We start from the raw sequence: 11,604 nt of genomic DNA, 5'->3' as shown, positions 1-11,604 counted from the left end.
TGTCTGGCTGTTTTCTTCCAAAGCGCTGATATAAACAGATGGGGAAATGAGTTGTGTTTGTCATAGGAAACAGGTGCTCACGCGCACATAATCACATGGCATACACAGAAAAGAATAGCCCCCCGTACCCACTTGTGGCCCAGAGAATGGGCTCCAGCTGGGCACGGTGTATATTACACAAACAAGTGTTTTGAGTGCCCTTACAAGAGGCATTCATCTGAGGATATGAGTGTTCACGGGGGACAATGAGAGCCGATAGGGTCCCTGTGATTGTGATGAATGAGCTGACACAAATTAGAGCATTGGAAAACACATGAGAGGCTAATTACAGGAGATTTCTACCCCATTTTAGAGAAAACAGTCTCAATAACAAACAGGCAGACCCGCTTCAGGCCTGTGCTGAATGTTGACAGAAATAAACCTCTTTTCCATCCGTTTTTCTGTGCTCACGAGACGCAGATCTTGGGCGCGATAATATAATACTCTGCAGAGACGAGCTGTTTGCACTGGGGAGGTGTTAGCAGGGTGGTGCAGACAGGCGGAGGCTTTCCTGTCAGCTCGTCAGAGATCAGCTTGTGTGTTTCTTGCCACCTCCATCAGATGCTGAGCTGAGTGTACGGAGGTGACATCTCCACTGTCATCTACCAGGGTGAGCACTAAAAAAAACTGTAAAATAATGTAAAATGATTCATACCGTCTTTGAGGAAAAGCATGTTTTTGTTGTGTTGTATCAGGGATTTATTGGGAATTGTATTTTCTACTGTACAGAGCGACTGAGATACTTTTGATTCATGATGTTTATTGTGCTTTGTGATTAACTAACAGTTCCCTGTTGATAGAGCGAGCAAACTATAAAAAGTGTTTGTCATTTTCAGATCGTAGGAAACACCTCAAAGGTACGCGGTTTCAAAAATTTCAAAACAGTATAACAGTAGAGTTGATTCATGTTCAATGTTCAATGATCTTTTAAAAGAAAATGCATTACATCTTTGCCCCGTTTTTACCTGCATCCCTTCATCTTGCAATCCAAAAGTTGATATCACCTGAGAGAAATCACAAATACCTATGTTTTGTGCAGTTTTCAATGTAAACTAAAGCTGCAGTTATTGGTGTTTGAGTACATGTTTGTGTCACCTGAGCTCTGCAGTGCAGGACAGTGTTCAGGGTAGGCTACTTATTTATGTATTTATTTATTAACTGAAGTGTAGGATGATGGTGTTGGGAGGTAAAAGAGGTTGTCACTGGGTGTTGTAATTTTCTTCTGAACCAACAGACACATTTCCGTGCTGAAGAAAATGCTGCATAATCACACTTCCTTCACTTTGAGGGTTTCACTGTTTCTCAGAAAAACAACCAGCACTTTTCTTCTTTTCACCACAAACAACTTCCTGATATGAAACCAGTGAAATCGTAAATAAATAAAAACCTTGTTAAGCTTATAGGAGCTATACTGTATAATAGTATTTTATAATATTTTAATTACTTTTTGTTAGTACATTCAGCTGTAGATTATATTAGATAGTAGATAATCAGCTCGGAAAAGTTTGGCTCCCTGCATGTACACTTTGATTTATGAAATGGCAATAACCACACCTATCCCAGCAAATATTTCCAATGAAGTTGGACCAATATGATAAGCCAGGAGGTGAACTTCTAATGTCTTTCTGAAAAGTTGCATTATTTTTGTTCTGAGAAAGTCATGACAAACAGAGTTAATTGCCATTTTCACATTTTCAGACAAAAATAAATGAAAAGTACATTTAACAAGTTCTAATGGTGTGTCTCGCTGTTAGCTGTTCATCCGTCTCTTGTTGCATGCTAAATATGTGTCAAAATCACTTGACTGTTAGTGAGTGGGTAGCTAGCTAGCAAAGCAATAGGAGGTCATCTGAATTTCAGATGGCCTTTGTTTAACTTTAAACCTTTAAAAAGCTGAACAATTATAATCTGATTATGAATCAGTTAAGTAGCTACCTTAATCACCACCATGATACTAAAACCCTGACTGCCATGTCAAAATACGTACTTCCTCTCAGAATCATTCTGAGCATGTCAGATGGTGAGCGGCTATATATCCACTTATAAATCGTAGAAGAAAAGGAGTTTCTCACAGTGTAACCCCAGAACTTGCCTGAGAATCATCACGTTTTTAAGTTTTCTTCAGTATCAAAGTAACCCAGTGATATATGTCTTTACTTTAACGGGCACATTACAAACAGGAACTGCTAATAGCTAGTTCGGCAATTAATGGTACCAACATAATATTGCCAAAACTTAGAGCATGAGGGTCGCACTAAGAGAAAGAAGTGACAAAAACCCGAATTTTTCATGTTTCACCATCAGCGTTTTTACATTACTGAACCACGAGAACATACTTATTTTATGAGAATATTTTGTTCCAGATCGACATGATTTCATCTACTGTTTTGTGATAATGACGTCAGTTTTGTAACAGAGCAGGGCGCGCGCGAGGAGGGAGGAGGTGGGGTGGGCGGGATCAGAACGTTCCTTTCGACCAATCAGCGGCTTTTTATGCAAACGAGCTGGTCGGCCGTCAATGTGGTGGAGAGCAGTGTGGTGTGCAGGAGTACAGAGCAGCGGTGCGGATTGAGAGAGATTCCTACGTGCGTGTTTCTCCGTCTGTGAGGCTCTGGATGGCTGGTTAACCGCACAGAAAAACACTCCAGTTACTCTGATGTGCGCCTCTTTGATGCGATAAAAAGCGGATATATATTTCTCACTTTTACTGGAGGTCTGAGAGAAAAGCTGCAAGATGAAATACAAAGTAAGTGAAGCGACACGGATTGGATCGGTGGTGTCTGTCTCTTGTGTTCATAATGTGTGCTGGAAACATTAACTTACAGAGGAGTCGACGAGTCCTGAGATTGTGAAACTTTTGGTTTCATGGCGGTAATTAGACTTATTTAACTTCTGTAAATGAGCGCATCCGGGTTTGTTTCAAACTGTTGAACCGGTTAAAAAAATAGGGAAACTGCACTTATCAAATGTGGTGTGATGAGAAGAGGATGCTGTCACTCTTCTTGTCACTTGTTTCTGGCTAATATATGTGTTTAGTGTGTGTGTGTGTGTGTGTGTGTGTGTGTGTGTCGCATTTGACGCTACTGTTGCTTGAATGCATCATCTGTATCTCCAGGCTACATTTATTGCCATCACAGGGGCGCAGATAGAGTAAAAACGCACCTTCCCCAGCTTTAAAAAGTAGAAATCAGGATCAGAAATAGAAATATGTGGTGTCTCTGATTCTCCTGCCGCTGTGAGAGACTGTACAAACATTTCACTGAGAGTCAATTTGCCATTTAGTATAAAAAGCACATGATCACTTATCCTTCACTCTGTAATGAGCCTCCTTATTGCTGTTGCACTTTGTTTGGTTATTGTTTTATTAGCTGAGATTAGGCGTTGGCAATATGGATAAAATGATCCAGTACTGAACTGTTTTATACTCTGGATTGATCCGTTGGTCTTTAAAATGTTAGCAAATAACAACACGGGCCTATGGGGACATCTTGAAATGTCAAAACTCAAAGATATTTAACTCTTACTGTCCAAGAAACCAAATCCTCAAAACTGAGAAGCTGGAACTAAGAAATGTTTGGCAAAATTACTTAAATCGACTAATTGATTAATTGGCTTCCGCTCTACAATATATGTTGTGATCAATTAAGTTTTCCCAAAACTCATAAATATCAGAAGTGAAAGCCTCTTCACCTCAGTACAACAGCCAATCGGAGGCCGCTGTTGTTGTGACTGGCAGTCACTGAGGCTTCATTTAGTGATTGACAGCTTGATGTCAGTTTCATCTGCGGTGCAGGACGCTTTGGATTGACTTGTGTTGACATGTTTTGATCCCTGCTTTGTGAATGCTTGTGAGCTTTGAACAGTAACACAGTTTAGTGTCGCCTCCCTGTTTTTCTTTCACTCATCATAAGTTACACTTCAGTCTGACGTCTCAGAGAAACTGTCCTCTGTCATGCAGAGCTGTGCAAAGTGTTTGATGATTCATGGGGTTTTGAGGGCAGTGGCTTCACTTTTTCACTGGCTGTTTTCTGAAGTGTGAAGTAGCCGTTTGCCAGAGTTTTGGCTTCTTGACACAGTTCGGGTCTCTTTTCTTCAGTGTCTACAGGGCCTGGTGTCACTCTTTAGCAGCAGGGCGGGGCTGTGATTGGAGGGCGTCCACGCTGTGGATCTGCGTCATGCTGCTAACTGACTCATTGTCCTGTTAAGTACATAGTTCACCGAGCGGAGTCCAGGGTGATGGTGATGGTTTTGGGCGCGAGGCCAGCGAGCGTAGCACAGATTCCAGAGGAGGAAACGACTTTGACCAGGTCTCCACGATCACTGTTTTCATCCTGAACAAGACCATTGATCAGCTGGTGTTAATAAATGTGATCGACACCAGCGTTTCCAAGCTGTTGTCTGTCTGTAGGAAGGAGATCTGTACAGTGTGCAACTTCTCTGACGTAAAACTGCGTCTTCGCTTCTTTGTTTGCCTCTGCCACATTCAGGCGAGATAGGGAGAGCGTAGAAATCATGAGTGCTCTTTGCTTATGATAAACATGTCTGCGTTATTACAACACCGCCAGAGGAAAGTAAGCATGGAGGCAGGGAGAGAGAGAAGAAAGGTGGGAAATCAGGCAGCTAATGTTGCGTCACCACGGTGTTTATCGAGTTTCTTACAGGTCGGCCTCTCGCAGATCCTTCGAATGGCGTCAAAGTTTACTATCAGAGCTCAGCTAAATTAAGCGCTCCTTTCCTCGCAGACTGGTATCGTTTCAAGAGAAGCTTAATGAGGTCACCCAGGCGGGTGGCGCCCCGTCACATGTCCTGAGGTGAGGCCAGATACCCCCCCTCTCCTCTCTGACGTCAAAGATAGTTTCCAAAGGGGTGTTCAGGTGTGAAGGGGGGGCTTGTCTTCCGTAGGTCACCTAATGCGTATAATCCCCCTGATAATCCCCCTGAGGAAGAGCATGACGGAGATGATACCTGAGGTGGTTTAAAAGGATAGTTCAACATTTTGGGAATCACGCTTACTCGCTTTCTTGTGGAGAGTTAGAGGAGACTCTCCTGTCTGAATATGAAGCCAGAGACGGTTAGCTTAGCATAAAGACTAGAATCCGGGGTAAACAGCTGACAAAATCCACCTACCAGCACCCCTAAAGCTAACACGCTATATCTCGTTAGTTTACCGGGGGATAAAGCATAAAGAGCATAAAGAGTGAAAACGTTGTATTCTTTAGAGTTTAATCCCCCCGTAAAACCACATGTTGTTTTTACCCTGTGGTTTTTGTACACATGAAGATGAAGATGTGTGTTACGTGTATTAGTGAGCTTTAGTCCTAGTAGGTGGATTTTGTTACCTTTGGACAGAGCCAGGTTAGCAGTTTCCAGTCTTTATGCTAAGCTAACTGTCTCCTAGCTCCAGTACAGATATGAGAGTGATATCAATCTTCTTATCTGAATTAGCTTTTCCCAAAAATCTCAAACTATTCTTTTTGAAGTGTTATGACACAACTTTCTGGGCCAAAATATGTTTTAAAAAAAAAGTTCTTTCGTCCAGATACTGCCACAACCTTTTAACTCATTCCTTCGTAGCTGACGTAACTGTTGCAGAAATAGCTTCACAACCACAGTGAATGATTAGGTGAACCCACATTCTGGCCAATAAGTGTGTTTTTTTTCCTCAGTGTTTCTTTTTTATGGGTTCAGGTTCTAGGCGCTGGTCCAGAAAGCAAAAGAGGGCTGGTGGAGAGCAGACATTGTTCTGTGAGGGAGGAGGAGGATCTGTGATGCTGAAAGGGCCTGCAGAAAATGAAAGAAAGAGGAAGTTGTGGGGGGAACGAGAGGGCAAACAGAGTTGGATGTATTGTGGGGATGGGGGGGATGGGGATGAGAGCTGGGAGGTCGAGGAGCGCCCCATGAGAATGAGAGCATTTCAGGCGATTGTGCGTGGGAAGGTTGTTGGGAAGATGCACATGATTGTTTCAAGGTGCCCCTTTACATTAGTAATGAGTGTGGCAGCGGGGCACACCGGGAGACCAAGTCTTTTCTTGTCTTGTGCGTTGTTCAGGAGGTTTCCCTGTGTTGAAAGAGGCAGTCGTATTCTCTTGAAAGAAGAGCAAAAGTTTGTTCAGAGGAAAAGCAGGCGAACAATCCTTTCCTCCGCTTTGTTTCGAGAAACCTTTGCAAGTCTTACGCACACATTCAAGCAGTGAAATGTCATTTCCACGTGGCCATTTATCAACCCTCTGCCTGTTTAGAAAAGTCACGGTATTATCATGCTGGGACGTCGAGTTTTCAGGGATTCTTGCTCCGAGTTTGCTCCTGTGCAAGGTTTTCAGTGAGCGTGAAGAGCTTCTCCCCCAGCGACAATGAATAGCCCCCCCCCCCCTCCACTCTCCACCACCACCACCAAACCCCCGCTGCTCCCTCGCACCGTGAGCCAGCCATTAACATTTGAAAACGGTCAGCAGGGAGACAGACTACATTGTGTGCTCATTTCAGCCAAACACAGAGAGAGAGAGAGAGAGAGAGAGAGACTACCCAACATCAGCAACAATGCTTATAATCATTTCCATGTTTGACCTTTGGCGGAAATAATTCTCGCCACCCCCTTCCTTCCCCCTGAGGAATGCCAACTATTTTGCAGGGTCATCTCTCGAGACGTAGCGGGCCTCCGTCAGCTCGGTTCGACCCTGCAGAGACTCGGTCCTCGCGGCAGATGAGAATTAAGAGTTTAATATCGCTGAACTGAATTAGTACGCACGGCCTGAAGTTACCTGTTAGCATGTATGTGCATCTCAAAGATGAGCTGGTTCATAGTTTGGGTTGTGGTTAGCAAAACATTCTCTGGTTCCAGCTTCTCAAATGTGAGAATTTACTGTTTTTCTGCAGATTGATCGCTAATGAAAATAACTGAAGTGATTTCTAAACTTTATTAAGGAGAAATGTTCCCTCGCCTGCTTTTAAACTGTTACTTATCGATCATTATCCATTTCCTGGAGTTATTTTATGATGGAGAATGATAAAGTATACTTTTTGGAGTTCCCGCTTTCTTACTTCAGCTATAGTTTTGTGATTTCCAACAATTTCCTGAACAGTTTGGAGGATATGTGGTTTGTTGAGGCTCCTGTTGGTGGAGAAACTGGAATCTGGTTCTTTTCTACAAAAGATTTCTTTGTGTGTTCGTTGAATGTTGGCGCAAAATATCAAAAATACTAAAGTCTGATATTTATTGTTGGTCCTCTGCCATTAAACCCAACAGTTGTAGCAGGAAATAAATCAAATTGAGGTCATATCCTGAAACAATTACTCAATTGACTGAACATTAACTGGCAACTAATTTGATATTCCGATAAATCATTTCAGAATTCCAAATATTATCCAGTTCAAGCACCTCGAATGTCAGGATTTAGTATTTTTCCTGTTTTTTATCAATGTAAGTTGAATATCTTTGGGTTTGTCAGACAAAACAAGACGTTTTAAAGACATTACCGCGGGTTCTGGGAGCTTTTGATGGCCATTTTTCACAATTTTCACCACAGAAAAATACAAAATGTAAAAGCAAAGAACATCATCAGTAGATGTTTTCGGTAGCACTGAAGTGTTTCCCTCCAATAAACAAAAGCTCCTCCTTTCATCTCGGATGCCCTTCATGTTTCAGAGGGGGAAGACGGCAGCGGCCTCGGTCGCTCGGCTTTTTGTGTCCTGTGAGATCTTTTGCGTGGCGTGAAATCGGGAAGACACTGGAGTGAATCTCCATCTCATTGGCTATTCCTATATGTAAAACCATTCAATGTGGCCCTGCAGAGATACCATGAAACATATTTCACATCTCAGCTCATGCCCCCCTGGAGGGATTAGCTCTCGTCTCCGGGGGTTACCACGATGCACTCATGTACCCTCGTTTGGCGTCAGCGCCAAGCTTGGAAGTAATCCACGTCTCTGCAGCGCCAACACCGAGCACGTCTTGGCCGGGGGCCCCATGAATACCATCCATGCTGTCGTTGTTGCTGATGCGTCTTTGACCCCTGTAGGTGCAGTAAATTGTCTTTGTAGGTCAGAGGTCAGTGTCAGCCACCAAACAAAGACCCGTAGCTTTGCTCAAAGACACATCAGCGGCGTGGATGTCTGCCAACATGGCTCCTCAAAGTGAAGGACAGTTTGTCTTCCTGCTGCTTCGCACCGTTCACACAGTCCCGGAGTGACTTGGCAGAATATGAGAGGCAAACGTTGCACAATATGTTTCCCCAGCAGCTCCTCCAGTTCACAGAATTCGATACACTTTTGAGAGAATATCTCCAGTGTGGCTTTCGCATCTAATTATAGGTTGTACTTCAGGACCAGAGCGAGGGAGCCTGAGATGTGAAGTGATAAGACTGGGTCAGTCGTAGCCTGGATCTCTTTTGGGTTCTGCGGGAGGCAGGAAGTGCTGCAGGCTAAGGAGTGGGAGGGCGTCATGTCAAGTTACCTTGTAGTTTATGTGACAGTAAAAAAATAAAGCTAGCTCTGATGAATGAACAGAGGGAGGAGGAGCTGCAGGAGAAGAGCCGTGTTAAGCAAGAAGTTGCTCAAATCACTTCCTGTGACTTAATCAATGGTATCCTGCCCACGCTGTCATTAATAATGAGTCTGACCATTGTATCTTTGACTAATATATTACTCATTTTTTCCATAAAATGCCAGAAAAAGATTTTTAAAAAATGACCTTTTCATAAAGATTGTGTACAATCCTGAGAACAACAATCCAGGGAGGACTAAACTGCACATAACTTAGAAAATATATTCAGAGAGTTATTTTGAATGGCTAGAGGCTGGAGTAGTCACTATTTGCTTTGCCTTTAATGTAAAAATATGGATCACAGCATCTTTAAAATCTTAACTCAAGCAGCCACACAAGAACTGTAATATGAAGTGTTTAAAAGAGGTTTGATACCCTTCTTTAAGCAGATTTACATTTTTATTTTCAGGGAAACTCCAGGATTATGACACAGTTTTAGTCACGCATGTTAACTCGAACTGAGATGTGTTGAGCATCAGTGGTTTGTCGCAGCTTGCATTGTGGTTAGACGCAACACGGCAGCATCACATCCTGTCAAAGACAACAGTCGCCACGCTGTTGTTGCTGTTTTGATGGTTCGAGGTGTGGAGATTTTCTTCACAGCGCTGCAGCTCGTGAATCACAAACGGTAGAGGGAAGGTGGTGGGTGTCATATTTACACTGGGGGATACAATAGTCTTTTATGCAACAGCAGGCAGAATGAATAGAGCTTTTTGTATCAGTCTGGAGGAGCTCGGTGTGCGGTGTCTTGATATCTGTGCTCCAATGAAAGTCTTCACAGAGGGAGCGACAATTAGTCTCAAAACAAAACGATGCTCTTCAGTACGTTTGAGAAGAAACAAGCCAATGATGTGATTTCTGTCGACTAATCATTGGCTGGAATAAGCTATTGATTGTTTAACGGTTAGTTAAAACTCTCGCCATGCCACTGTAACTGTGTCATAAGTATTGATTTACAGCTGCTTGCATAAGACATCGATCAGTCATTGTGTGGCAGCGATGCATGTGCCGGATCACATTTCTGTGTGCTTACAGGCTTAAAATGAAACCACCAAAGTTGTGACATGGACCTTTTTTTTTTTTCCACAAGGAGTTGAAGTTTCCCCCGAGCCTGCTGTGTAATTATGTTAATACACGGCCATTGGCTTGTAAAGAGGCTCTAATCAGAGGGTCAACCTTCCTGAAAACTGTCCAAATGAAGAAATTACCATGTACTCTGAGCTCTGAACCGCTTCCCATGAGCCCTCCATACCCAGAACCCTTCACACGGCCCATTTATTTGAACTGGCTCTCACCCGCAGCAGGCCGCACTCTGAGGAACGGCTTGTAAAAAGTCATCAGGTCCTCATTACCGTCATTACTATAATTATTTTCTATATTTAACCATGTGAAATGAGGCCAAATGAGTGTGCTGGTTCGCCCCTTTCTGCGAACCACCCCGGGACACGTGTTGCAGTGGTACGGCCCTAATTTTCACACGACGAGGTACTGCGTGATGTCCTCGCAGTCGACGGAGCGTACCACTTCTTTTTTTTTTTTTGGGAGCAGTTTGTGTTTGTTTGGGTTGAAAACATCCTCGTCTCTTTGAAAGCGGGGCCGCTCCCGTTGCCGTGGGGACGCGGGTTTCTGCTCTGTGGTGCGGTTGTGTTTTTGGCTGCAGTAGCAGGAGAATCTGAGCATTTGTGAGCTTGTTTAGCCAAAGCCACCTTCATTATTATTAGATTGATGTGTACCCCGGAGAGGCAGAGCCGAAACCACCCAGAGAGCTCTTGCTGAAAGCAAAGGTGGGGCCCTTTCAGCAGGCGGTGAAGTTACATAAGGGACATTTTTTTTTATTTTTGGATCGGTCAGCAGGCGCTCCACACAAATGAGAGGACGTTTATACTGTTTGTGTTCAGGCGAGACGCTGGTGGAAAAAAAAACAAAAAACTTGTTGATGTAGAGGTGTGTGAGTCAGAGCAGAGAGGGGCTCGGGGGAGGAGGGGCTCAGGCAGCTGGGTCTCCAGGCTGTATATTGGGCTCCAGGTGGGAATCTGGACAGCTCAGCTTTGCACGATTCCTCGCTTTGTAATGACGGAAACATACGAGGCCGTGAGAGTGTCTGAAGCCAGATGTGGCAGAGGGCCTGGGAGACCCCAACATACAAAAAAAATACATGACTTTAAGGCGTCGTTTTATGTTTATGTTCTTTGTCTTAAGTCATTAGGCCAAAATGTGTAAAGCTTCATTTTTAACATCTTTAGAGCTGAAATTATTAACAGAAAAATAATAGTAAACTATTGTGATAGTCGATGAATGTGAAGTCGTTTTTAAGCAGAAATAGTGACAAAATCCCAGAAATTCTCAGTTTAATGTCAGAAAGCAGCAAATCCTGCAAATGAGAAGCTAAAACCAGATATTTTGGGGCATTTTAGAGTTGCTGATGACAAATAATCGATTTAATGGGCGAATTGTTGAAGCTCTAAATCAGAACAAATGATAGAAGTCAAAGGCACATTACAGACATTTAACTGGACCAGGTTACAAAATCCATTTAAAGTAAAATAAAAGAAATGAAATCAGAATAAACTCTCTGATAAGAGTGTATTTTAAGAAGAAATTTAAAGGGTAGTGAGTTAGACAGCCTTATTATTAATTACTAAACAATACACACTCATATGGGTCTAAAAGGTCTGAAATATAGCAAAGAACAAAGACCTTAAATGTCATCTTGAGATAAGATCTTGTTCTAACCCACTCCATCCACCTCTGCCGCCCCGTGTTATTTCGTTAAGATTTGAGGTCAGGAGCAGAAACTCTTCATATTTACATTAGGAAGCAGCAGAACGCCTCTTGCCTCGCTGACTTATAACAGATAACTTCCTGGAAGCTCGCGCTCATCTGTGGGCAAAGCAGAAGGGGCCCTCCCTGCCTGACAAATGGCAAACACATGTGTTTACAGGAGGATCAAGTGGTGGAGTCGCCGTGTTGTGACTAACCAGAGTTTATGCCAGAGACGTGACGCCCGCTTTAATAGTCAGTTTCAC

The 11,604-nt window shown here is 43.2% G+C and overlaps 1 protein-coding gene across 1 annotated transcript in view; it reads left to right on the top strand.

Annotated features, from left to right (window-relative positions):
• The first annotated feature begins 2,647 nt into the window (after nt 1–2,647).
• nedd9 (neural precursor cell expressed, developmentally down-regulated 9) overlaps nt 2,648–11,604 on the top strand; it is a 31,426-nt gene continuing 22,469 nt past the window's right edge. Inside the window, exon 1 of the mRNA XM_070921532.1 lies at nt 2,648–2,785. Within this exon, the coding sequence (XP_070777633.1) occupies nt 2,774–2,785 (12 nt within the window). The 5' untranslated portion in view covers nt 2,648–2,773. The remainder of the gene's footprint in view (nt 2,786–11,604) is intronic.

This window comes from Enoplosus armatus, chromosome 16 (genome assembly GCF_043641665.1).
Source record: "Enoplosus armatus isolate fEnoArm2 chromosome 16, fEnoArm2.hap1, whole genome shotgun sequence".
Lineage (NCBI taxonomy): Eukaryota > Metazoa > Chordata > Actinopteri > Centrarchiformes > Enoplosidae > Enoplosus > Enoplosus armatus.
Note: the sequence above shows the minus strand (reverse complement) of the source record. Positions and strands in the feature narration are given on the sequence as shown.